General features: G+C 27.1%; 3 protein-coding genes across 9 annotated transcripts; 2 read left to right on the forward strand and 1 right to left on the reverse strand.

The window, feature by feature from the left end:
• The first annotated feature begins 751 nt into the window (after positions 1-751).
• On the forward strand, positions 752-10118 carry LOC105830432 (structural maintenance of chromosomes protein 2). 4 transcript variants are annotated; one of them, XM_012669751.3, is made up of 9 exons: positions 752-1125; positions 1198-1492; positions 2366-2788; positions 3271-3549; positions 4354-5127; positions 6136-6723; positions 7755-8376; positions 8449-8702; positions 9530-10118. In XM_012669751.3, exons 2-9 carry the CDS (start codon positions 1325-1327, stop codon positions 9953-9955), a joined length of 3534 nt encoding a protein of 1177 aa, XP_012525205.1. In that variant the 5' UTR covers positions 752-1125; positions 1198-1324; the 3' UTR covers positions 9956-10118. The 4 variants fall into 4 exon arrangements, with proteins under 4 accessions (XP_012525205.1, XP_012525213.1, XP_012525221.1 ...); XM_012669759.3 differs by having other exon boundaries at positions 752-1106; XM_012669767.3 differs by having other exon boundaries at positions 752-1026.
• On the reverse strand, positions 9955-19483 carry LOC105830455 (ribosomal protein S6 kinase delta-1). Its single transcript, XM_012669779.3, has 7 exons — positions 19337-19483; positions 18977-19137; positions 15543-16676; positions 13153-13286; positions 11304-12408; positions 11144-11239; positions 9955-10264 (listed from the first exon to the last, which is right to left on the reverse strand). The coding sequence occupies exons 2-7, from the start codon at positions 19070-19072 to the stop codon at positions 10166-10168; spliced, it is 2664 nt and encodes an 887-aa protein (XP_012525233.1). The 5' UTR covers positions 19073-19137; positions 19337-19483; the 3' UTR covers positions 9955-10165.
• A 1506-nt stretch (positions 19484-20989) lies between these two features.
• On the forward strand, positions 20990-26073 carry LOC105837858 (facilitated trehalose transporter Tret1). 4 transcript variants are annotated; one of them, XM_028194661.2, is made up of 7 exons: positions 20990-21251; positions 21643-21681; positions 21774-21890; positions 22129-22198; positions 22904-23036; positions 23226-23716; positions 25105-26073. In XM_028194661.2, the coding sequence occupies exons 3-7, from the start codon at positions 21811-21813 to the stop codon at positions 25924-25926; spliced, it is 1596 nt and encodes a 531-aa protein (XP_028050462.1). In that variant the 5' UTR covers positions 20990-21251; positions 21643-21681; positions 21774-21810; the 3' UTR covers positions 25927-26073. The 4 variants fall into 4 exon arrangements, with proteins under 4 accessions (XP_028050462.1, XP_012538452.1, XP_012538454.1 ...); XM_012682998.3 differs by lacking the exon at positions 21643-21681; XM_012683000.3 differs by lacking the exon at positions 21643-21681 and having other exon boundaries at positions 23256-23716.
• Positions 26074-26778: the final 705 nt, after the last annotated feature.

A 26778-nucleotide genomic window follows, 5' to 3' on the forward strand; every position in this document is an offset into this window, starting at 1 on the left:
TTGGTGTTGCAAATTGCAACTGGCGACTGCAATTAATGTAGAACGGGCTTTACATCCACGTTTGGCGCTGATGCTAGTCAAATATCGGTCGCACGAAAAAGGCCGCGGTGGCCACTCTCAGGTTCCTCTCTGCTCCTACTCACTCCAACGCATTCTAATAGGTTGGCGTCATCGGAATCAACGTATTGGCGTGCGTTGGGGTGAATAGGAGCATGTTGGGACATGTGACGCGAACAGACCCATATACTAGATTGTACTAGCCTGCGTTTAAAAATAGCTTTAGCTAGAGTCCCTATAATATTTTATTTAATCACAATATTAAATAAGCATTACAAATATAAATAAAATGGCCATAAGTAAAATAGTTGACTCAACTGACAAAACTGTAATTTTTTAATTTTTGTTCGTTTTTCATATAAACTTGTGTACTGCGCACTCCGTTAGTGTCTATATTTTAATTCTGGAGAAGGATTTTTAATTCTGTGTAATCAACAAAAAGATTTTTTAGAAAAACAATAATCGCGTTTAATCGATAAAACAGACCCATCTCCAGCATCCCCTTAAATAGAAAGCACCCATTCTAGACAGCATTGCCGTAATTTAGTGCTGTTACGGCTAAAACTAAGGCACTATAAAAGTGAGTATTCTCACGTCTGCCATTTTTCTTCAAACTAGTCAAGTAACTAGCATGATGTTTTATATATATAATACATCGCAATAACTTTTACAGTCTCAAGATCATAAATATCGTGTCTTTGTTTTATTGTCGCATAAAATTTGGCGTTTCCAAACATTATTGACGTATATATGTACAAAATATACCTAACTTTTCATGCTAGTTACTTGCTAGTTTGAAGAAAAATGGCGGACGTGAGAATACCCCTACTTTTCTAGTGCTCTACTAAAACACTCCATTGTAGATGGCCCTTTACGTTATGGTTATGTCAATTCATGTGTGAAGGCCTTTACACCATGGTTGAATGTATCAGTTGGCTTTCTGTATGTATTCGGTTTGAGGAGTTTGAGGTATTTGAATTTTGGAGTCTTGAAGCTACTTGAAGCAATCGTTCATGTTGTTTCCTTGCGAGGATCAACGTAACGACTTTGTATTGACAAATTAATTTTGTATACATTTTTTAAGCATATTTTGATACTGTAGTCATACAGCATTGGTATTACTCTCTTACTTTATTGCAGTACTTTATTTGGTCAGATGGTCCCAGTAATTCTTTGAAAGAACAGATATTAGTAACAGAAAAAAGAAGTTTATGTTGTTGAAAAAGATCTGAATATATAAAGTGTGATAATTTGCTACTAATTTAACATGTATGTCAAATCAATAGTGCTAGAAGGATTCAAATCCTACGGTAAACGAATTGAAATAAATGGATTCGATAAGGAATTCAACGCAATTACAGGATTTAATGGTAGCGGAAAATCAAATATTTTGGATGCAATATGCTTTGTTTTGGGTATTACGAATCTCGGCCAGGTAAATTTTATTTATCGTGCATATATTTTACATTTCATAGAAAATTTATTCAAAATATTGTGCGATGTTCGAACATAGCCTCATTTTTGTAATATAATTTGGGGAACAATGTTCGTCAATATGTATAAAATAATACATAAAATTATCTAGAGAATTATCAGATTATTTAAGTTTATGTGAACAATATTGAATATTATCCTTAACTCCAAGTTATTTATCCTAATAAAAAAAAATTTTTAATGATAACAGATTACACAGATAAAAAAATAATAATATAATATAAAAATTGTTTTAAAACTATAGTTTGAAAATTTTTACAAGAAACTATTTTGTCACTATATAATAATATATTTCCTTTATATTTTTTAATTTTTATTTTTATTTGTACATTGCTCCATACAAACAAATATTTTTTGTCAAATTGAATTTTTTACAGAACTCTTTTAATAAATAATTTGAAATAACATTATAAATATGTTGTTTTTACATTCTAAATTGTTTTGTTTAACATCAATATTATTTTTAAAAATTATCTAGATAAATATATAATTTTATTAATTCAGATAAAGAAGTTTAAATTATATCCTTATTTTATCTAAGATACGTTTACATATTTTATTTGGTTTTTATTTGGATAATTTTAAGTTATCTAAGTGCAACATTGTTAATTGAGAAACATCATTTATCTCTTGATAATTTTTATAAAAACTATATTTAAATTGTAACAAACTTGTTATAATACATGTTAAAATTGTTTTTTAATAATTCCTCATATTTATTTTATATGCACTGACAATGATATTTATTAAATTGAAAATTATTTATTAATCTACAAAATTATGTCACTAATAACATTGATTTGATTTAATGTAGGTGCGAGCTAACTCTTTACAAGATTTGGTATACAAATCAGGTCAAGCAGGAATAAAAAAGGCCACTGTAACGATAACATTTGATAATCATGACCGAGAGTCTTCCCCTATGGGCTATGAACAACATGAGGAAATTGTGATTACCAGACAAGTGGTGATTGGTGGTAAAAATAAGTATATGATCAATGGGACAAATGTGCCGAATAAACGGGTACAGGATTTGTTCTGTTCTGTCCAATTAAATGTGAACAATCCACATTTTCTGATTATGCAAGGTAGAATAACAAAAGTGTTGAATATGAAGCCAGTAGAAATTCTATCTATGCTCGAAGAAGCGGCAGGAACGAAAATGTACGAGAAGAAGAAGCAATCATCATTGATCACTATAGAAAAAAAGGACAGTAAACTAAAGGAGATAAATAATGTATGTTGTTAAAGCATTTGACGTTTATATAGTGTTTGATGGTGGTATTTAGTGATAGGTGGAGAAAAGTTTAAGGATTAATTCAGGATGATAAAATGGAAATAAAAAATATCAAATTGTAATTAAGACTTTAGTTTTTAAATATAAATGTTTACATGTTCATAAAAAGTGTTTAAAAGTACATACATATTTAGATATTAAAAAACAAAGCATTTATTGAAACTCTGTTACTCTTGATTTTGTAGTTCTGAATGTTTATATATTTATGTGAAAAAGTATTTAAAGCGTGTAAATATTTAAATATTTATATTAAATAAAAAACAAAGTTTTAATTATTATTTTGTTATTTTATATTTTTGTGTTATTTTATGATTTAAAATTATTTCTGAATTTTTTTTATCTATTGCTGAACATCCTTTATACTGATTCCTTCTACTGATTTTTCTTATCTAATTTTCCAATATTTATTCTGTGTGTTTTAGATTTTGAAAGAAGAGATAGGTCCGAAGTTGAACAAGTTAAAAGAAGAGAGAACAAGATATGTGGAATTTCAGGGAATAGAAAGAGAGCTTGAACACAGCAAACGAATTCATATTGCTTGGAAGTATGTTACTGCTCTTAGTAATAGTCAAAAGACGGAAGAAGATGTTAAGACTGTGCAAAACAAAATAGACTCGAAATTTGAGGATATAGCTGCTGGTCAAGAAGAAATCAAGAATATAGAAGCGAAATATGATAAACTACTAAAGAAAAAAGAAGCGGTATAATTTCTTTAAAAAAATTTTTTTGTAATTCTATAATAGAAAATAGGTTTTTGCAATTTTTAGATATGTGTATCAAAATTGTTATTAGTCCAAATTGTATATTTGTTATTCTTGATTTTTGTCTCATTTTGTCACCTAGAACTCACCATTTTCTTTCACATGTTGTCGAACATTCTCTATAATACAATAATAATATAATTTTTAGGATTGGGTAGTAACCAATTAAAAGTTTCAAAGTTAATAATAAAGTTAAAAAGTTAACAACTTTTAATTTAACTTAGTTTTAAATGGTTTAACTTTTAACTAGTTATTTTTAAAATACATAAAATACATAAACTTTTTAACTTATTAAATTTTTTCCTATAAGTTGAAATTTTCTGTGTGCAAAAAGAAAAAATAAGAAAAAAGAACATTCCCACATTAAACATATATTTCTTTGTTATTTTATATACTTAATTTACAAATAAAATATTAAATATATTTAATTTTATATTGTTATTGTTTTGATAGTAATTTAATTTAAATTAATTATAACTTTCAAATTTAATATAAATAATATTTTTTAAAGTAATTTTTAATTTATTACTTTAATTAATTTAATCTTAATGTAACTTTTAACTGAGTTAATTTTTTGTTCATATAATTTTTAATTACATTAATTGTATAAGTTGTTGATTTTATTTTAATTTAGTTAAAAAATATATCTATTCTAACCCTGATAATTTTTAATAATAATATTATGTATGAATAATGTTAAATGTGATAATATAAAAGCATTATTATCAAGTAACTTTTTAATAGGAAAAAAGTAATATGTTAGAAGCCTTGGAGCAGGAGCTACAGGAATATGAGAAGAAACAGTTTAAATTATCAGCCGAAGTAAACAGTAACAAGGAAAATGTTAAAGCTGTGAAAAAAACAATTGAACAAATAAAAATTAATATAACAGATGATAAAAATGCACTCATTTTAAAGAATAAAGAATTAGAGAAAGTTGGAGGACTTTTCCAAAGTTTAAAGGAAAAGTGTCAAAAAGATACCGAGGCAGTGCTAGAAGCGCAGGAGAAGTATCAAAAGATCAGTGCGGGCTTGCTAGAAAGTGAAGATGGCAAAAATGCAACATTGGAACAACAATTAATAAGTGCCAAGCAGAGCATAACACAAGCACAGACCGAACTCAAACAGTGTGAGATGACATTAAATCACAACAGGCAGCAGCTGAATAAGAAACAGAAGGACATGCATAATACTGGGAATGAATATAAAAAATACAATGTGGATTTGGAAAACAAGGAAAAGGAGTTGAAGAACTTGGAGAACGAAATGCAGAAGTTGAATTATAAGGATGGTTATTTGGAAGATTTAAAAAAGCAAAGAAATAATTTGATTGCAGAGATGAAACCATTGCGTGAACAACTGGATCAATTTGAATCGAGATATCCTCGAACAAGGTTCCAGTATCAAAATCCTGAACCTAATTTTAATGCAAAATCTGTAAAGGGTATCGTATGCAAATTAATTAATCTGAAGGACAGAAAAGCTGCGTACGCCTTGGAAGTTGCTGCAGGTGGAAAGGTAACATTTTTTCTTCAATTGATAGATTGCATGTATTCTGATTTTTTAATTCAAAATACTTTATCAAATAAAGTATTTTAGATATTCTACTTATGACTATTTCAACTTATACATTTTTTAATGTATGATCAACATATTGGCTAAAAATATTAATATAATATAAAAATTTAATATAAATATATAATATAATATTAATATAATATAAAAAATATTAGACATATATATTAAGAATTATTTTTTAGAAAATTGATATTTAATTTAAAAAATTGATATTTTTAACAAAAGAATATTTTCAATTATTTGTTGAAATTAATTTGTAAATATTAATATAATAATAATAAATATTGTAGTAAAATTTCTTTAAAATAATTGTTAAAAAATAACATTTCCTAAATAGAAGTCTGTAATCGTTTTCGTAAATAAAATAGTTATTTTGCATAAATAACATTATATTTTATGAAATATAAATGTCATTCAACTTATAATTATCTCGATTTCAATGACTGATCTCAAAACATAATTCTGTTGTAAATAGAGAGGTACCTGTAAACCCCACAGTTGTGGTTTTTAAACAGTGTTTGCACGATTGCACAATAAAGTATTTTATATTGTTAAAATATAGATTTGGTAGGTGCTTATATCTAATTTTCTCTACATGTTTCATGTGTTATACTTGAATCGAAATAAATAAATAATATTATAAAATTTTATTTATTACAATGTGTAGTATATAGTTCAATATTTCAAATTCAGAAATAAAATAATAATACTTTTATAAATACTATTTCTGTGTAGTGTACTTGGATTAATAATTATGCTGGTGATATTGTAAATTTTTAGTAACTCAAAAAATAATAAAAATATGTTGTATTAAAGTACTTTGAATTAATTTTTTAAAGTAACCTTTTTTAAAGTTAATCATTTTTAAAAGACTTTCTAATAATTTTTCAAAATCACAAATTTATATTTTTTGATGAAAATCTTTATTTCAATGTAATTATGTTTTAGCTTTATAATGTAATAGTTGATACCGAGACCACAAGCAAGAAAATTCTTCAACATGGACAATTACAACAACGAGTTACGATTATTCCACTCAACCGAGTGACTGGTAGATTCATAGATCAACAAACGATCACTTTGGCACAAAATTTGGTCGGAAAAGAGAATGTTCAACCTGCTTTATCTCTTATAGATTTTCCAGATGAAATTAGACCAGCAATGACGTGGATATTTGGTCAGATATTTGTATGCAAAGACATGGAAACTGCCAAGAAAATAGCTTTCCATGAAAAGATTATGAAAAAGTGTGTTACTTTGGAAGGCGATCTTTTTGATCCAGTTGGTACGTTATCTGGCGGTGCTCCGGCGAAATCTGGATCAGTTTTATTAAAACTGGAAGAATTGAAAGAAATTCGGAATGAACTAAATCACAAAGAACAGCTCTTAAAAGATGTAGAGACTACTTTATTAAATGTTACAAAAACTGCAGAAAAACATGCATTGTTAAAACAAAAATATGATCTATTGACTTATGAAATTAATATGATACAACAGCAATTGCAGCAAACGAGTTATCATAAAATCAAGGAAGAGGTACATACATATTTATATGTAATATATATTTTATATGTACATATACAAAAAATATATACAAGATTTTAATTTGCTTATCTAAAATATTTTTAAAAAACATTAAAAAAAATTTTTTAATAAAAATTGTTTGTGCAGGACAAATAATGATAAAATAGTTTGTGTAAAAATTAATTTTTCAAAGTCTTATTATTGCACCATATTTTTGTGGAATTAAAATTTCTTTTTCATAAAACGATTCTTTTAATTATTAAAATAAATAGTAGACATAACTTATCAAATAAATAGTTTTGTGAAAAATTTAATATTTTAAAAAGATATTTAATATTTTTTAAAATATTAGAATTAACCCTTTGCATACACACTTATTTTTTCAATTTTTGCATACACCCTGGCTAGTTGCCACCCATGGCAATTTTCAAACAGCTGTATCTTTTAAAATATTTATGCTAAAATTCTAAAAAAAAATTATGGATTAACTTTAATATTTACAGAAAGTATTTACATACTTTTGGTAGTAAAATTTAAGAAATTTTATATTTAAAAAAATTCACGATTTAAAAAAAAGTGAGTTTTGCAGTTTTTGAGATTTTTCCATTTATTATGGTACTTAAAAGGTACAGAGCGCTGAATTTTTAATTATGGGTGGTACACCAGTATTTGTATGCGAAGGGTTAAGAACTATCACACACACTTTCTGTAAAACGTAACAGTAAGATTTTGATAGCTTTAAATTTATAAATTATAATAAATTTATAAAAAGTATAAAATTTATTATAAACAATTTTTAATAAGTTTTTTAATAAATAATATTTTTATGCAAATAATTAGAAGAATCATATGTAAAAGAAATAATATATATGTATAATTCTATATGTATAATTCCATTTAAAAAAATTACTTCTATGTGATCTTAAAAAATTTTCTTTTCAAAAAATGATTTTACAACTACTTATCCATTTTAAACACGCACACATATTTTTATTTCGTATGTGTGTGTGTAATACATAAAGTTAAAAAACCTTTTTTGCCAGGTGAATTCTCTAAATGCAGCTATTGAAGAACTTACACAACGGATGACCACAGCAAAAAATTTAGAAAAAGAAAGTACAAAACGTGCAAAGGACCTAGAAATTCAATTAAAGGATGCAGTAAATATTCGTGAAAAACAATTAAAAGAAACTGAAAACCAACTAAATATCTTGAAGAAAAAGGCAGAAAAAAGTCGCAAAGAATGGCAGAAAAGAGAACAAGAGTCAGAAACGCTTGAATTAGAAATAAAGGAATTAAAGAAAAGCATTGAAAATGGTAATGAACAATTGTTTCAAACAAATGAGGAGAGCAATAGATTTGAAGAAAAAGGAGGAACTCTTCGACAAGAATTAGAAGAAACCAAAAGTAAAGTTACTGAATTGCAAAATAATGTTAAGAAACAAAAGGATATTATTAATCAGCAGAACAAAGATATGCAAAGGTTAATAGCAAGGAAAGAAGATATCATTAAACAAAATAAAGATTTCGAATTAGATATTAAAAAATTAAATCACGAAATGAATGATATAAAAAAATCTGCAGCGGAATGTAAGCACAAAGTTGTAGAGCTCACAAAAAAGTATGAGTGGATTGAACAAGAGAAACCTTACTTTGGAAAGAAAGGTAATTTTACAGAGATAAAACATTGGTTAGAAAATATATCTATCATATATATATATATATATTTTTTTTTAGGTGGTATATATGATTTTGAAGTTAATAAACCAGGGGAAATAGAACAAAAAGTACATTATTTAGAAAAAACGCGTGAACAATTAAGTCGTAATATAAATACGCGAGCAATTAATCTCCTTGACAAAGAAGAAGAACAATATAATGACACGTTAAAGAAGAAAAGAATAGTTGAAAATGATAAGAATAAAATTCTTGAAACAATTAAACATTTGGATGAAAAGAAGAAACAAACCTTGCTTAAAGCTTGGAAACAGGTAGTTTTTGAGAAATGTGTATCACAAATGCTTACACACACACATTTAGCTGTTTTGGAACATTTCAGACACCCAATGATGTCTGAAATGTTCCAAAACAGCTAAATACCTATTGGAAAATATACAATTTTAAGAAACATTTTTAACAAAATAGGATACAAAGTAATGTATTTAGTAATATTATTTTAACTTTCAACTCTCATAAAAGTACACAATAAAAAAATTTATTATGACAATTTTAAAAGGATCATTATATATTGTGTATGTGTATGTGTGTGTGTGTGTGTGTGTGTGTGTGTGTAATATAAAAAAGATTTTTTATTTTAAAAAGTCAATGATCTTGATCTAATTTTTGTGACGCAATCCAAGGTTCAACGACTAACTAAATAATCACTAAATACATCACTTGTGTTCTATAATTTTTTAAAATTATCTGTAAAAATGCATTTTCTGAGATATTTAATCATTTTGGAATAGACATTGCATGTACAAATGTATGTACGTATGCAATAAATAAAAAATTACAATTTTTTAAGTATATTTTTTATACATGTTGAATTGTATCTAAAGCACATGAATAAGTATATCTAGATATAAAATTGTGATATTAAAATTTATTACATTACAACAAATATATCTATGACTTAAATTGAACATTGTAACTGAATTAAATAAGTCCACAGTGTCCGACACATGTGCGCACGCACGCACATTGACACGCGCGCCACACACACACACACACACACACACACACACACACACACACACACACACACACACACACACACACACACACACACATATATATAAATTTTGTATTTTATTAGGTGAACAAGGACTTTGGTTCTATATTTAGTACCTTATTACCGGGAGCTGAAGCTAAGTTACAACCACCGGAAAATGAAACAATAACAGATGGTTTAGAAGTGAAAGTTGGATTTTCGGGTGCCTGGAAAGAATCATTAGGAGAACTATCTGGCGGTCAGAGATCCTTAGTTGCTTTGTCGTTAGTGTTAGCTATGCTTCTTTATAAACCTGCACCGCTTTATATTCTGGACGAAGTAGATGCTGCCTTGGATCTTTCACATACAGAAAATATAGGTACAATGTTAAAGAGACATTTTAAACATTCGCAATTTATTATTGTGTCGTTAAAGAATGGTATGTTCAACAACGCTAATGTTTTATTTACGACTAGATTTATTGACGGTATGTCGACAATAAGTAGAAGTGAAAAAGTAAAATCTAAATAATTGTATAACATAATTTTTATTATTATTATGAAATCAATATTTTTGCACTGTATAGTTAAGTGACACTACCTTATAATATATTGAGATACATTTTTATTTATCTACAAGATTGATTTGTATTTCCATTATATAATAATAAATACTTATAGAATATAGAATATAATTACTATATTGTAATAAATTTATTAATTCCTTGATGAAGTATTAAGTTTAAGAATTGATTATATTCAACCAATCAATTTCTACAAAAAATGGATGACGCTTTATTTCGTCTATCGTTAGTCTTTCTTCTGGATTGTATTTCAGCATCTGCAACAATAATTTATCACTTATATAAACATATATGCACAGCAAAAGGATTTGATTAAGGGAAGATAGTATAGTTTGGATTGATTTTTGATGAAAATTGTTATTTTTTGTGTTTTCTTCAAGTATTAATACTATTGTTTATCGCTTTTTTCTAATGGTTAATTGTTAGAGAAGAGAGAAGTAAGTTTTATTCCAATTCCCAAAAGTAATCTTTGAGAATATTTTTTTTAAACGCGTTTTTAAAAGAATAGTTTTCTAACTCGATGAGTAGGATATCTCAAAAATTATTCGACCAATTTAGTTGAAATTTTTACAGTATAAAAATTACAGTATTTCTTTATTACTTAATTTTATTCTTCTATAGAATATTTTAATAAAAATTCTTAGTTTTTTTATTAACAAAACTAGTCCAAAATTTTAGACAAAAAACGATTTTTGCTCTAAACATTCAGTATTTCCTTGAAAATGTATAAATAAAAAAAGGATAAAATTTAAGTTTTTTTTTTAAGATTCTCGAAGCATTTTTGTTTTCAGAATTGTTTTGTGAAATGTTACAATGACTGTAAAATGTTGATAAGCATAATCCATATCGATAACTGTTCTTAATAAATTATTAAAAAATTGTTTTAAATATAGGCATAAAAACATTTTACACTTAATTTAAAAATATTCAATTAATATAAAAATATACATTTAATTAAAAAAAAATTTTTGTTACCTTTTCTTTAAAAAATTGTAAAAAAAAAGGTATTTTTAATCCTTTCAAACTTTCATAACTATTTCCTCGTAAACAAAATAGAAATTTGAAGTAGAAAATTAAAAAGTTAAATTGTGAAACATTAATATTAAAAAGTGCGCAGAATGTATATATAAACTTACACTGTATAGCAAGGATCTTGCATTTTCCGATAATCTGCTGGGAATGTTAATTATGGAATGTGATTGAAACGATCCTGAATGGTTCCTGATAAACATCTGTAAAGTAAGGTCAAATTTTTATTATTGTTAAAATATATAATTTTTTAATAATTTTACATACTGTGCCAGTAAGTAGTTCATACAAAATAACTCCATAACTCCAAATGTCTGTAGCAGACGTAATGATAGTAATCGGAGAAAACATTACTGATTCAGGGGATGAATATGGATATGTTAGTTTAGATAGTTCAACATTGCGCTGTGATACAGTGTAAGTAAGCCGAATATGTCCTGCGTCATCGAGAAGAATATTATCGGGTTTGAAATCAAGAATCAGGATATTCTGCTGATGAAGTGCCTCTAAAGCTAAAAGAATTTCAGCCGCCCATGTTCGGACCATGGCTTCTGGTACTTGCCAAAGCTCTTGTTCTTCATCATTATTATTCTCTTTATACTGATATTGTGTCTCATCGTAGTGTGATAAATGTATTTGACTGGATATACCTTCAGCATTATTATTCTTACAGATCTGTATTGTATTATTGGTCGTGATATTTCGCGTTGAAAATTTAGTCTTTGAAGTAAAATTGTTAAATACTAAATTATTTATTTTGTTATTTTCGTACGAATCGCGAATTACACCGTTCAACACAGATGAACAAATATTTCTTGACACGTTTGGATTTCCATTATTGTTTATTAATAGAGAATTATTGCCTTTCGGATCTTCATTCTTTACGAGATTTTTTGTTGAAAGATTCTCTGCAATGTCGTACATCTTCATATTATTTGGTGACTTATTATAACAAGCATTAGATAACGTAAGATCTAATCCTTGAGAGATCTGCGTGACAGTTCTCATATTTAGCGACAATGTACTTTCCGAATGTTTTAATTCCTTACACTTATTTAATCGATTTGCTATAGAATTGCTTTTCCTTAGTGTTGCATTAACAGATTGCAATAATTCTTGTGATTTTTCTAATAATTGTACAGTAGGCATTTCCATATAAGTCTCATTTTGAACATCCGTTGTGCATATTTGTCCGTTGTGATAATTTTTCTGTATTTCATTACTTTCTGTAATCCGGTCTACTTTATTTAGTCCATGAGTATTTTCAATGTTGTCAACTTTTTCTTTATCTATATACGTGTGGTTTAAAATTACATTGCACGAGTCAGATACTTTGTAATGTAATCTTACAAAATCCCATAATCTTCCACAACTGTAACAAAATGTAAAGTATATTATACACTGTAGGAGGAAATATGGCTTAATTCAAATAAAATAAAATATTGATTTAAAAACGCAGTTTATAAAAATTTATAAAAATTGGAAATTCAAAAATATAAAAATTTTAATTTACATATAAAATATTCACCAAGATTCAGCCTCAACTGTAACTAGTCTTTTTTGTTTGCCTTATATTGTGTATCTCACTTAAGTGATCTAGTTTATTATTATATAAATACCATTAAAAAAGAATTATTTTTTCTCAAATAAATATTTTTTGATATAAATAGTTATTTGAATAGTATTAATAACACCCCGAGAAAAATTGATAAAATGATATAAATATAAATAATTAGATATAAAAAGATCTAATAACATATATAATAATAATTGGAATTTTGGTCTGATATCTTACATATTTTTGTAACATATTTTTCTTACATATTTTTTCAGCTGTTTCCATATATAATCATATTACATTTAATTATATATAATTATATACATATATATATATAAAATCATATTACATTTTACTATATATTAACTTTATTAATTGTATATAGTTATATAAGATTATAGCCCGCCATTTTTTGGATCTAATTATATTATAATATATGTGGCCAATTATATGATGATCTATAATTGTATAAGTTTATTTTTTCTCGGAATGTTTATTTAAATCAGTAATTTTTTAATCAACGTATTATACAAAATATTAAAAGTAAAATTATCATACCTTGCATATTGTAAGATTAAAAATACAGTAGTTTCCGTTTCAATACATGCGTATAAATATACCATGTAAGGTACTTGTTTGTGTAATACGTAATTACTTAAATTGTCCTCGTAATTACCAGATTTTTCTACAGTCTGAAATTATGAATTAATTTATAAATTAAAAATTTCTTAAATCCTATCTACATAAAATTACCATTATACAAAATATTATTAATGCTTTTCCATACAGCACCAAAATTGTACAAAGGTACTTCAGAAATATTTCAAGTAAAAAGTGAAATATTTCATAAAAATTATCAAATATGTTTGTATTTTTACAACAACTCTAGAATATTAAAACATCTGCGATTTTTGTATTTAAAATCTTATAAGTTTTAGTAAAAAGTTACTTAAAAAGTTAAAGAAAGTTTAAAAAAAATTATTACCTTTCTGATATATTAATAAAAAGTTATTAAAATAATTTTCTTAAAACTTTTATTAAAATAGAAATTTTTTTTTTAATATTACTGATCTCTGAATATAATAAATTTAAATATCACTTTTGAAATACTTTAACTTTAATTTTTAATTTTAAAATATTTTAAAAATATTTAAATTTATTATATTTAGAAAATTGCAAAAACTAAAAAATTACAAAATTATATAAAATTAATAAAAATTATATAAGGTTATTTCAGTTTTTATTATTTACGTTTATCTATAATATATCTGATTAATACAATATATAAATATAACTTCTGAAATGTTAGATAAAAAGAATGTATTTTATATAACAACGCGCGCATATTTTATTTATGTAACATTTTGTACTTGTACCATATTACTGCATAAAATATAAAATAAAAATTTAAAGTCTATATTTGAATAAAATTCATCAACTTTTCTTTGAAAAATTTAAAATAAATTTTTTTTAATAAAAAAAATGTAAAAGTTAAAGCATTAAAACAATTGCTATTCAACATACAACTATAAACATTATTATTCATTAGTATGGTTATCACCATCTAATATTATATCAATCGTCTAATATCGTATCAATTTGTTGTTCTGATATTATCACAATAAATTATATTTAAATAGAACAATGAATCAACAGCAAAAACATCAAAATGATATAACTAAATTATGATTAATCAAAAAGTGATTTAATCACTATTTTAGAATCATTTTGACATTATTTTGATGTTTAATGATTTTTTGTTTTGCTTATGTTTTTAAATAATTAGATATGATAAATTTTAGAAACATTTTATTGCGAAATTTTACATTATAAGATCTTAAAAACATCTCTGTTGCAACAATTTAAATGACATTTTGTAGAATTATCACACAAATGTATTTTTAAAATATGCAAAGTTGAAATCTCTTTGAAATTTTCCCATAACAATCGATACTGTATTGTTGTTTATAACAAAAAATTAAGTTAAACAAGTAAATAAGAAAAAAATGATAGTAAACACAAATTGACAGGACAAAAAAGAATCATATTAAGAATAACATTGAGAATGTTTATTCTCTTAATTGCAAAATGAAAATAATTAATATGAACAATGACTCAATTTTACTCGCAAAGAAACAAAACTTACCTTATACACACATAAGGAATATTGTGATATACAATAAACATTCTTTTTGCTGCTTGAATTTAATTTCTTGCAAATTTCTGAATAGATAACATCAATGAAAATTGGTACACTTCTTATTATTCAACAACAAAAAGAGATGGAACGAAATTTCATACAGAAAATTTATTTCTTGAAAGTTATCAATTATAAAATGTATCAAAACATAATTGTTTAATAACAAAACAAAAAATAAGTTAATTATCAGACGTTTATTTCTTTCAGTGCATTCGGGCAACAAGAAAAGTTTTTATATATCAGGATGTCCTACTGAATCCAAATCTGATGTCAGAATTGGTGGATTGGTTTCGAGGAAATCTAAAAAAATTTCGAAAATCCACAAAACGAACACTTTCGCTTATATGTTTCTCGAAACAGCGAACCAATCTACCAATTCTGACATCAGATTTGGATTCAGCAGATCAAAATCCATAGGAAAACATGGGTCTGGTATACAGCCCAGACTACTTTTTCTTTTTTGTGTGACTGTGTAATCAAAGCTAAATCATCAAATAAACACGTTATAAATTAAATCAAATTATATATGTTATAAATTAAAACAAATAAGCAAATTATAAACATAATAAAAAATAATAAAATAAGACCTGGTGAGTATCATAATAACAATATATGTAAATGAAACTGGATATTACAAAATGTAAAAGAAGTCATAATCAAACTCGGAAAACAATTCATTGCATATAAAAACCATATATAAGAAACAGACACATTTGCATGAATATATTTATACACTAAAATCTGTTACCTTTATAACTCTCTTACAGTTTGCACGTATATCCATTACGAGCATCACGGATTTAATTATTTTAAGTACTTTATAATATTGAAGCTCCGATATTGGTTTATTCACTATCGAGACATTACAATTTAAATGCTTGTTATACAATTGTTCAGCCCGCTCTAAATACTTCAATATTTTATCCTTTATACTCGGTACTATCGTACTGTCTGGATCAAACTGTACACCTCTTATCAAGTACGATATTCCCAATTTATATTGCGCGAAAGCTTCCTTGTACTCTGCTATAGATTCGTGCTTGAAGGCTGCACTTATATGAGCGGCGGCTATCAAAAGATATTGCGAAGAATCCGACTGCGCTTGAAAAACATCTCCCTCCTCGCGTAATATTGCGGAATGCGTATTATAATTTGAACAAGATTTACTGATTATATTGTTGTTCAAACTATCAAATCCCGACACGTCGTCAAGTACTGTCACATTATTTTTATCAAAACTTTCGTTCCAATGTGTATCGTAATGTTTAGCAGTGGTTTCCTGCGTATGCAACGCAGGTTTCGCCGCTCTATAGCCGTTTTGTTCTTCTCTGTTATCATTAATATTTTCGATAATACTGCTGTTAAGAAATTCGTTCTTTCTTTGACATACTGTAAACTCATTCTTATTTGTGCAAACAACATTGACTAAAGTGGAGCATGAATTTGTCAGTACATTTTGAGATTCTGCTTTTAATGGAACTTGTAAAGTACTTTGCTGCACTGTATTATCACTTACAGGTATGGAATCACTCAGAACAACACGATCGTCTTCAGAAGTGTCGGAGCTCAAGGAATGTGAACAATCATTGGCATAGTGATCTACATGACTAGTTTCAAAGAACGTTATGAAGATATCGCTCGAGTATAAGTACGAATATCGTCCGACAAATTCCAAAAATTTCAGAGCACATTTTTTTCTCTCCTCCACAACCTCAGCCTCAAATCTACCAAAGTATTTCGACTTTGGAAAAGTTGGGAAGTTTTCTTTCATTCCTAAATGCTTGTGCAAGTGACTGAGCTCTGAATAGAGTTTTTTGAAGTCGTTATAACGTTTCCATACAGACACTTTTGACACTTCTTCATGAGAGGATTTCAGAAATATCTGGAAAAAAAATCAAAAACATTTAATATCGAGAGTTCATGAAGAACATGAAATCCCCACACAAATTGTTGCTATATAATTAAAAAGTAATATTTTATATAATAGAAGAATCTTTATTACTTCAAGCATATGCCAAGGAGGGACTTGGTTTACATTCAAAATCTTAACCTTGCATTTATCCACACCTTATCTTATACTGGTTTAATCTAAACTCCTAATTTCTTAATCATTATTTCTCTTGACAATATTTTATATAATATATATTTCATAATATTTATATCATAGTTACATCTATGTATTACATCTATATGTTACTTCTTTTTATATGATATAAATATATGAATATCATATATATTACAAGTTATTTAAACATATAACAAGTATATACTACTTCAATATATAGCAATATTATTGCACAAAGTAATTGCAAAAATGTAAAAATCAATACCATTAATTAGTTATATAATAATATTAAATAGAATATAATCATTGAAATTATAAAAACGTTATTTTATCACAAGTATATATTAAAATATGATTTTTGTATTTTATTACATAATATAAGTTTATTTATTCAATATCATTTTTTAATATAAATATATATCATTATTACTTGTTTAGTTACAAGAAAAAAAGCAAAATTACAATATATTAGGGGGACCAGAAAGTAATGTCGTTTCTGGCATGTCGATATTCGTTTATCATTTATCAGCTCATTGTGTACTTCAAAGGCTGTGTTCCAAAATTCACTGCCAATACTGAAAATTTATAGTATGTGTAACGTGGACTATAGATTTTCAGTACTGGCAGTGAATTTTGGAACACAGCCAAAGTCGTGCCAAAGACATTTTAAAGTTAGAGTGACTTGTTTACTCGTAAATAATTAAATCTTAAAATTTTGTGCAACTTATAGTGAAATGGCCAACCAAATACCAAGAGGTACATATCCGGCATTGTATGGTTTTTGAGTTTCACAAGGGTAGTAACGCAACAGTTGCTACCAAAAACATTTGCAATGTTTATCCAAGTGCATTAGACGTTCGTAAATGCCAAAGGTGGTTTTCTAAGTTCAAACCATTAAGTTTCAATATCATCTCCAGATATTTTGCTCAAAAACCAATTGATTTTTATCGATCCGGCATTGAAGATTTGCACACTAAATGGCAAAAGGTTGTTGATAACGAGGGTGATTACATCATTGATTAAAAATATAAATTTATCTGTTTGAATTTAATGTAAAAAAATGACATTACTTTCCGGTCTCCCTAATAATTTATAGTTACATCATTTGTAGATTTTATTTTATATAAGATGTGATACTAAAATTTATATAGCTGTTATATAGAGTGTTTTTGTCAACTACATCCATTTTTCGAAAGCAGTGTTAATCACTCAAGCGATTTTTATGAAATTTGAAAGAAGTATTAAGAAAGGTTAAAAGTTTTATTTAATACTATTAATAATAGTGGACATCATTGAAGATGTTTTATGAGGCCTCAAAGTTGAAAAATAGAAATGTGTTGATGTAAGAATGCTTAGAATGTTTAGTATAATACTCTTTTACTTTTCAATTGTTACTCATACTAAATTTCATAATTTTCTAACAAGCTCTTCTTGAAGAAAGAAAAAAAATCTTCTGGTGAATATATAAAACTTTCATCAAAAAGAGCTTGAATAATGACACAAACAATATAATTAATATAATTAATATTATAAATCATTACAACTTTTAAATTGTTAAAAAACTATAAAATTTATAAAAATGTACAAATAATCAAAACAATTAAAGAATGAAAAATAATGTACTGAAGATCATTCTGAGCATGCTCACACTAACAAATTTCAATTTTTTTTTAACTTTGAGGCTACATAAGACCTGCAGTGACATCCATTAATATATCATCAATAATGATACCAAATAAAACTTTTAACCTTTCTTAATACTTCCTTCAAATTTCATAAGAATCGCTCAAGTGGTTGAGAAATAATAGCTTTCCAAAATATATTAACAAAAACACTTTATATATTGTAAATACATAACTGTATTGTAGTGATTTTTCAGTTAAAAAGTTACTTTAAAATCATATTCATTACAAAATCACCAATATAACAAATAAAATCATAGTAATTTCTCATGTAAATATTTTTTTATCTGTTCAGCAAACAAGATAACACCAAATGACATCTTATTGATGTTAAAGATATCATTGAGAAGTTGTTAAAATATAATTTGAAATTACTTAAATTGTTTAATGATGTCATATTGATGTCGTTATAATTTTATAGAGTATATATCATACCATAGAAGTAACTTTGTAGATTGTAAAGCCCTTCTTATGCCGTTTTGTTTCGGTAATTATAAAACGTCTGATCCATTTGTCTTTTGCAGGTGCCATCACTTAATTCATACCAGTTGATAAAATTCTTCGTACTTTAATTGAAATTCTCGAAGATTTTTCATCTGTTGTAATTATATAAAATACAAATAATGTGAAATAATTCGTTTGTTCCCTTGTTGGTTATACGCGCTTGCGGAGCTAACGTTAATATTTTTACTAGTATACGTGTGAATATAATTTTATGTTGATTGAATTTTTATGCAAATTTTAATTTAATAGATTCGCTATATTTAACCGAAACAAAAATGATAGGATATGTACTTTTTCTTGTGATAATAAATATATTATAATAAATATTCAGTCTTTCAGATTCTTTGACAGCAGACCACGCAGATAAATATCACAGTATAGGAAAAGGAAAGAACAGTAGGCTCACTCTGCTGAAAATAGTGCAGATCGTGCTAATAGTCGTTCCTTGCGCATGACTTGAGCGCATAAAGGGCCCTCTACAATGGAGTGTTTTAGCCCGGGGGCTTAATTCTTGAATTCATTCGCAAGAAAACGTATGCGCAAATACCCGCTCTAACAGAAAAGTTGTAAGTTTATTGGTTGAAAGCCATACGATAGCCAATAAATTTTCAACTTTTCTGTAAGAACAGAATTTGCGAATACGTTTCTCTTGCAAATGAATTCAAGAATCGAGCCCCGGATCTACAATAGTGTAGTAAGCTTTAGCCCGGATCTACAATAGTGTAGTAAGCCTTATGCCATAAGGAATTAACCAATTATATTCGATTATTCTTCTCATATTCGATTATAATTGGTCAATTTCTTATGGCATAAGACTTACTACATCTATTGTAGATCCGGCCTTATGCCATAAGGAATTAACCAATTATATTCGATTATTCTTCTCATATTCGATTATAATTGGTCAATTTCTTATGGCATAAGGCTTACTACACCTATTGAAGATCCGGCCTTAAGGCCCTCATACATGAATTGACATAACCATAACGTAAGGTTTTAACGCGTCGGATTGGGCGACCATAACCGTAACCTACCGTAACCGGCTAATTCAAGTAAGTGATTGGTCGAAACCTTACTGTTACGGTTATGTTAATTCATGTGTGAGGGCCTTTACACCGAGCACTTGGTACGCGTATCAAATAGTAAATAACTAGTGAATGTGTTTAATCATTGGCTGATCAGCTTAAATTCACTACTTGATACGCGCGTGTACCAAGTGCTCGGTGTAAGGGCCACCACACAAGCTTTTTCGTAACACGTTACGTTACGTTAAGTGCTCCATAAATCTAAGTTCGTACTTAAAATTAAACTTACATCAACGCACAAAGAAACTTTTAACGTAAGTTCTTAAGTTCTTACGTTAAGGGTTTCTTTGTGCGTTGATTTAAGTTAAATTTTAAGTACAACTTAAGTTCGTATGGAGTACTTAACGTAACGTAACGCGTTATGGAAGAGTTTGTGCGGTGGCCCTAAACTAGTAGATATACGCAACGCACACGGCTGTACGATCCCAAGATGGCGGCGGGTGGCAAAGGGGGAGTAGAGCTTTGAGTATATATACATGGAGGAGGAATGCCAGCACTGAAAGTGTGTCCAAGATCTGTGCGAGAGAGAAAGGTATATCATGATACCTGCTCTCTCTGCGCATGCGTCAAACGCTATATGTACAATGGCTGGCATTGGCTGCGTTCCGTTTCAACGCATGATGCGCATAATGCATTGTTCATCCTTGTTTAACGTTTGACAAACAACAAGGATGAACGATGCATCATGCGTATTATGCGTGAAACGGAACGCACCCATTGTATGTTTACACACACATACAATCCGTAAATAAGTACAAAAGTGCACAAGAAGTGCACAAGAAGTGTTGAAACTGCGGTGCAGATAATGATATTAACGCATGCGCAGAGAAAGCGAGTATCATGATATACCTTTCTCTCTCGCACAGATCTTGGACACACTTTCAGTTGCTTTCAGTTGCTGGCATTCCTCCTCCACATGTATATATACTCAAAGCCCCGAACCCAGCTACTGTGTTGCACTTGGCCTGTTCTTTTTCGCTTACTGTTGCACTGGTGCAATAAGTTAGAGTGAGAAAAAATATATTTGTCTTACTCTAACCTGTTGCACCAGTGCAGCGAAAAAGAACAAGGCAACTGTGTCTTGCTGGAAAGTACACTTGTCGTTTTACAATTGTTACGGCGTAAGTCATATAGTTGTAAAGCAAATATATGCGAGTATACATACACACGTTCATAATTACCATTAGTACGCAAGTTCGGTTATCTTGATCTAAATACGTAATCACTTAGAGAAGTTCTTAATAACGATATAGCTATCGTATCATAAAATTTAATGGATGCAATTTAATGATAATTTTAATCATGTGTCAATACATTCTAATATAACAATCATTTTCTAAATATGTAATAATGCTATTTGTATTTGCATTTTTACTACTTCTAAAATTTTACCCAAACTGCGAGCAAATGTACAAGTCTTAGCCAAGACTATTACATTTATATCTTTTCACTTATCTGGCATTCTTTTTTTTTGACATTATTTCCTATTGAATAATTATCCTTTGCTTTAAGAATCCTTTAAACTTATGTATATCAGTATATCAGTAATAGGTAAACAAATTTCAAATAAATGAAAGATTAAATGCTTAATAATTTGGAGTTAAGTAGTTTATTATATTTATTTTACTGCTTTTATATTTCAGAAATATTTTAACAAGAGTTTTAATATTATTATTTGAAATGAATACAACAGAAGATATTGTTGAGGAAAGGACACATTCAGTTGCAGAACACAATAAGAAACCTCACAATGAAGTCAGGTAAAATAAATAAAGTTTATATATAATATTTATTAATGTATTAAAATATTCTTATTACATGTACAATTTAAGAAATTAAAAATTGTATTGTAATTTTTGTATTGTATTTTTGTATTGAAATATTTGTATCGTAATGTAAAAATTAAAAAATTGTTAAAAATTTAAATTTGGACGTATTTTGTTTATTTGTTTATTTTTTATTTGGTTTAAAAAACATAGGAAATTTAATTTTTTTCAGTAATTTTCTTCCACGGATTACCAATAGAAGTTCAAAGAAGAAAATTACTATAGCAGATGTAATACCACAGGTAAATTTTCAATACTTCATGCACACGTATATATTCAGGAAGAGCAACACACACATACACATATATACATATATGTGTATGTATATATCCTGTTTAATTAAATTCTTAGTTAATTGTACAATCTGGTATTTATTTTTTAACAATTATATATTTATCTTAATATACATTTTTAACAGAAATTTTTTAAAGTATAGAATTAGTGTTTCTTTATGTAATTGACGTAAATATTTTTAAAAAAATTTTAAGAACATTTTGTTTATATATACACACAATCAAAAAGTATTTGTTCTTCAAGTTTTCCATATATTTCTTTTTTTATGTCAAAATTATTAAGCCCAAAGAAAACATTATGAAGAAAGATTTAAATTTACTCTTCTAAATTTTCATCATTTAATTAAGAAAGACAAAGGGTAAATACTTTTAAGATAGGTAGTGTGTATAGTGTGTTTGTATATATATTTTGTAAATATAAAATATAATGTTTGTATATATAAAAATGTTCTGCTAGAGAATGGCATATAACATTACACTAATGACCATGCAAGCATTGTATTATTTTTTTTAACAAGGATAAAATCAATTAAAGGCAAATGGTAAATTAATCTTATATATATTAATAAAATAAGTAATGTATTTCCTATGATGTTGTTATTATTTTATCCTTGATATATTGACAGAAATAAATTATTATGTATTCTTTTTCAGATTATTACAAGCTGTATAATTCACTGTATCACTATAAAGGCTGGTATAAACATGGCGTACAGTACTATTTTATTAGATGGGTTAGAATCAGATGATAATATGAAAATAACTGAGAGTGAAGGTTCTTGGATAGGTTAGTTTTATGAGATTTATATTTATGCTTGGAATATGCAGTAAATTATTGAGTAAAAGATTAGAATTGCTATGTGTCTTTTATAATTGCTTTGTAGTGCTATACAGTATTTATTTAGTAATCAGTAGAAAATTAGAATTTTTTAAACAGTAACATTGAGTATTATTTTACATTTATTTTGTTCTACAGCAAGTCTAGTTACAATAACGTTGCCAATAGGTTCTCTCATTGCTGGACCTCTGATGGATAAATTTGGACGCAAAGTAGTTTGTTTATTATCTTGTGTTCCTGCGGCAATATCATGGATTTTATTGATATTTGCCCGCTCCAAAATCACTGTTTATGCGGCTCGAGTTGTAGCTGGAATTGCAGCAGGTTTAACAACCGTTTCTCTAGTTTATATATCAGAACTTACACATCCACAAGTCAGACCAATGATTTTATGCCTTAATTCTGTGTTTGTGTCATTGGGTATATTAATCACCTGTTGTTTAGCTGTAATGCTAGACTGGCGCAAGATGACTATAATTTTCCTTGCATTAGAGTGTTGTATTTTCCTTACACTTTACTTTGTACCTGAAAGCCCTTACTGGCTCGTATGTTTTCAAAGTGGCTTGTTTGATGAAAGACAAATTTGCAAAATAAAACACAGTTTAAAACTACTTAATAGAAGGCAAACAGTGAGTACAATATAGTATTTTGCAATATCTATTTAGCAGGGTTGGGTAATTGTTTAAAAATTTAATTAATATTTTATAAAACTCAAGTAAAATGGCTTATAAAATTATTTTAGAAAAGTTAAAATTTGCATGAATAAAAAATTAAGGTAATTAAAAGTAACATTAAGATTCAGTTTAATTAAATTAATATATACACCTAGATAGAATAACTCTTATTTTAATTTTTTTGTGAAAAAATAAAGAAATGTTTATTTAAAAATAATATAAAGTAGCGTCGCTATTCAAGTTTTCCTAAATCGTAGTTTTAAAAAAGTGTTTACTTTGACGCAGGTAAAATTTTTTAATCTATCAAATTAGAAAGTTCTATTAGATTAATAAATTACAACGTTTTGACCTTAATTTTACTTTGTAAGTAACATAAATTAACAAAAAAAACAAAGGGTAAAAGTTATTTACTTTTATTATTGCTTATTATATTATTAATAATATATAATTATTATTGCTTCTACAGAATTTAATGGGAAACAAAAGGACACAAACTTCATAAAGTTGAAATTTTGAAATAAATTTAGTGCTCATAGCCAGTTTTTTAAATATGTGTTGAATGTAGTAGTTAGGCAAAGTTAATATAGCAATCTCTCATTTTTGCACCTAAATTTTTGCTCGGTTTTTAGATGCGATGAAAATGTGAGTGATTTAAAAAATATACATTAACCTTTAGTATTTAGAGAAAGTAAAATTGCAAGTTGATAAATCAAGCCGTCTTCAAGATATAATAACATTATTGAGGAAAACTTGAATAACGACACCCTTTTATAGTATTTAATAAAAATTAATAAAATTTAAATATCAAGTAAAAAAAAAGTATGATTTTCATAATGGAATAAACACAATTTCATTAGCTCTATTTTTTCACAAAAAGTCCACAGTTAGATTCCCATTTTGACACATCTAAGTGTGCTCCCTTAAATTATTTTTGAAAAACATTTTTATATTAAATTAGAATGTCGTATTTTTTTAAATTAGATTCTAATTTTTTAAAACTCTGAATAACACATACAATTACAATATAAATTATTAAATAAATTTAACATTTTATTTGTAAATTAACCTCAGGAAATAACAAATACTATTTTTACATTGAAATATTTTTCTTTTACATAGGTAAATTTTTAACTTATGAAAAAAGTTAACAAGTTAGTTTTACATATTTTAAAATTACGTATTTTAAAATTAATTAGTTAAAGTAAGAAATTATCTTATTTGAGATTAACTAAGTTAAAAATTATTAACTTTTCAACTTCATGGTCTTACTTTTTAATTAATTACTACCTAACCCTGCTATTTAGAAAATATTTCAGAACGTCAACAGATAAAATATTTTTTAGATTTGTGAGGAGGAATACTCGCGAATCATGGAGAACTATGGAAACCGCGTAACGAGTGATGAAGCGCCGAAAAGTATCACAGAATCTATGAAAGATTACTATTACAAATTTACTTCTCCGATAGCTTACAAACCTCTACTGATACTTTTCTTACTTTTTTTATTGCAACAGCTATCTGGTTGTTACGTGATTATATTTTACGCTATTTCTGTCTTTCGCGAAATGGGTGGAACGTTTGGCAAGAATTTCAACGAACATGGTGCGCTCGTTATGTTAGGTATCATTCGATTTGTCATAAGTATAATAACGGTTTTCTGCAGTAAAAAATACGGCAGAAGATTTCTTTGCATCTTGAGCGGGATTGGAATGGCTATCTCTATGTTTCTTTCTGGAATGTACATGCATTTTGTGGTGTGGCACGATGAAAACGGTAATACTGAGGAAACCATGGTCAATCAAAAATGGTTACTACTATTTTTCGTATTATCTTATATCTGTACCAGTTCGTTTGGATTTATAGTTATACCGTGGACATTGATCGGCGAATTGTTACCTGTATCTGTGCGCGGTATCGGTGGGGGTCTCATGGTTTCAATTGCTTACATAATGATGTTTGCCGTCATAAAGAGCTATCCGTACATTTTGAAAAGCATGAGCATTGAGGGCATTTTTTTCTCCTTTAGCTTTATATCTCTAATGGGTGCAGCTTTTGTATACTTTTTTTTGCCTGAAACTTTGGGAAAATCGTTTTCCGATATTGAGAAATTTTTCTCTTCCACAAGACAGAAGAAGACGCGAATCGCTAGTCTTGAAGATCTTTGATTTTGATACTTTTATTTTGATTTTATTTGTGTGCGTTTTGCATGATGTAGTAGTTGCAAAGGGGACTAATACTATGTACAGGGGACATTTTAATGTTTCAATAACAATTTTGATAATAAATTGGAAAAATGTAATTTGTACAATAATTTGTTTTGCATTTAGAATATTGTAATTGCTTTTCCTTCTATAGATAAATAATATAATTTATTTATAGCAATATTCCGCAATATCACGTGATCGCAGCAGATTTAATATTATTTTGATAATGAATTTTTCGACTAAACTATTATAGTAGATTTTGTTAGTAGATCTATATTTTATATTTTATTTAGTCTTGAGATATCAATAATATTTTATTTTTGAATTATAAACAATTGAAAAAACAAATAAAAGTTTTTCGCAAATTAAATTTAAAAGAAAATAGATAACAATGTTACAATCTTTAAGTAAATTCGATTAATTTTATTTAAATTTCAGGCTTAGTAATACAAATATATAATACAAAAAAGATTAAAAAGTTATAATACATAGTGATTTGGCTAAGGAAAACTCAACTTTAAATTATTGCCAAAGAGTTATTAATACGGCATCCAGTAATTATGTTACTTTTTGTAGTTACGACATTTTCCATGATAATGTTAATAAAATTTTGATGAAAAGCTGACGATGAGAAAAATTGAACTTTTGATTCCTGGAGTGGCAAGTAAAACGGTATGTCTTTTCATAGTTTTTGAATTACTGAATCTGATTTTTACCCTTAAAAATTTTTAATCTTAATTTAATCCTAGTTCGTTAATTTAATCCTAACGTTACACCTATTTTTGATTATCTTCCCTCGTCACACTAAGATTT

The sequence above is a fragment of the Monomorium pharaonis genome, chromosome 3, assembly GCF_013373865.1.
Source record: "Monomorium pharaonis isolate MP-MQ-018 chromosome 3, ASM1337386v2, whole genome shotgun sequence".
Classification (NCBI taxonomy): Eukaryota; Metazoa; Arthropoda; class Insecta; order Hymenoptera; family Formicidae; genus Monomorium; species Monomorium pharaonis.

Coding starts and splice junctions, on each gene's coding strand:
- LOC105830455 (XM_012669779.3), bottom strand. CDS start 19,072: ATGGCACCTGCAAAAGACAAATGGATCAGACGTTTTATAATTACCGAA. Junction 16,677..18,976: donor TCTACAAAGTTACTTCTATG/GTATGATATATA, acceptor TTTTTTTTCCAG/ATATTTCTGAAATCCTCTCA. Junction 11,240..11,303: donor ATGAACTACTTACTGGCACA/GTATGTAAAATT, acceptor CTTACTTTACAG/ATGTTTATCAGGAACCATTC.
- LOC105837858 (XM_028194661.2), top strand. CDS start 21,811: ATGAATACAACAGAAGATATTGTTGAGGAAAGGACACATTCAGTTGCA. Junction 21,891..22,128: donor AAACCTCACAATGAAGTCAG/GTAAAATAAATA, acceptor AATTTTTTTCAG/TAATTTTCTTCCACGGATTA. Junction 22,199..22,903: donor TAGCAGATGTAATACCACAG/GTAAATTTTCAA, acceptor ATTCTTTTTCAG/ATTATTACAAGCTGTATAAT.
- LOC105830432 (XM_012669751.3), top strand. CDS start 1,325: ATGTATGTCAAATCAATAGTGCTAGAAGGATTCAAATCCTACGGTAAA. Junction 2,789..3,270: donor AACTAAAGGAGATAAATAAT/GTATGTTGTTAA, acceptor TGTGTGTTTTAG/ATTTTGAAAGAAGAGATAGG. Junction 8,703..9,529: donor TGCTTAAAGCTTGGAAACAG/GTAGTTTTTGAG, acceptor GTATTTTATTAG/GTGAACAAGGACTTTGGTTC.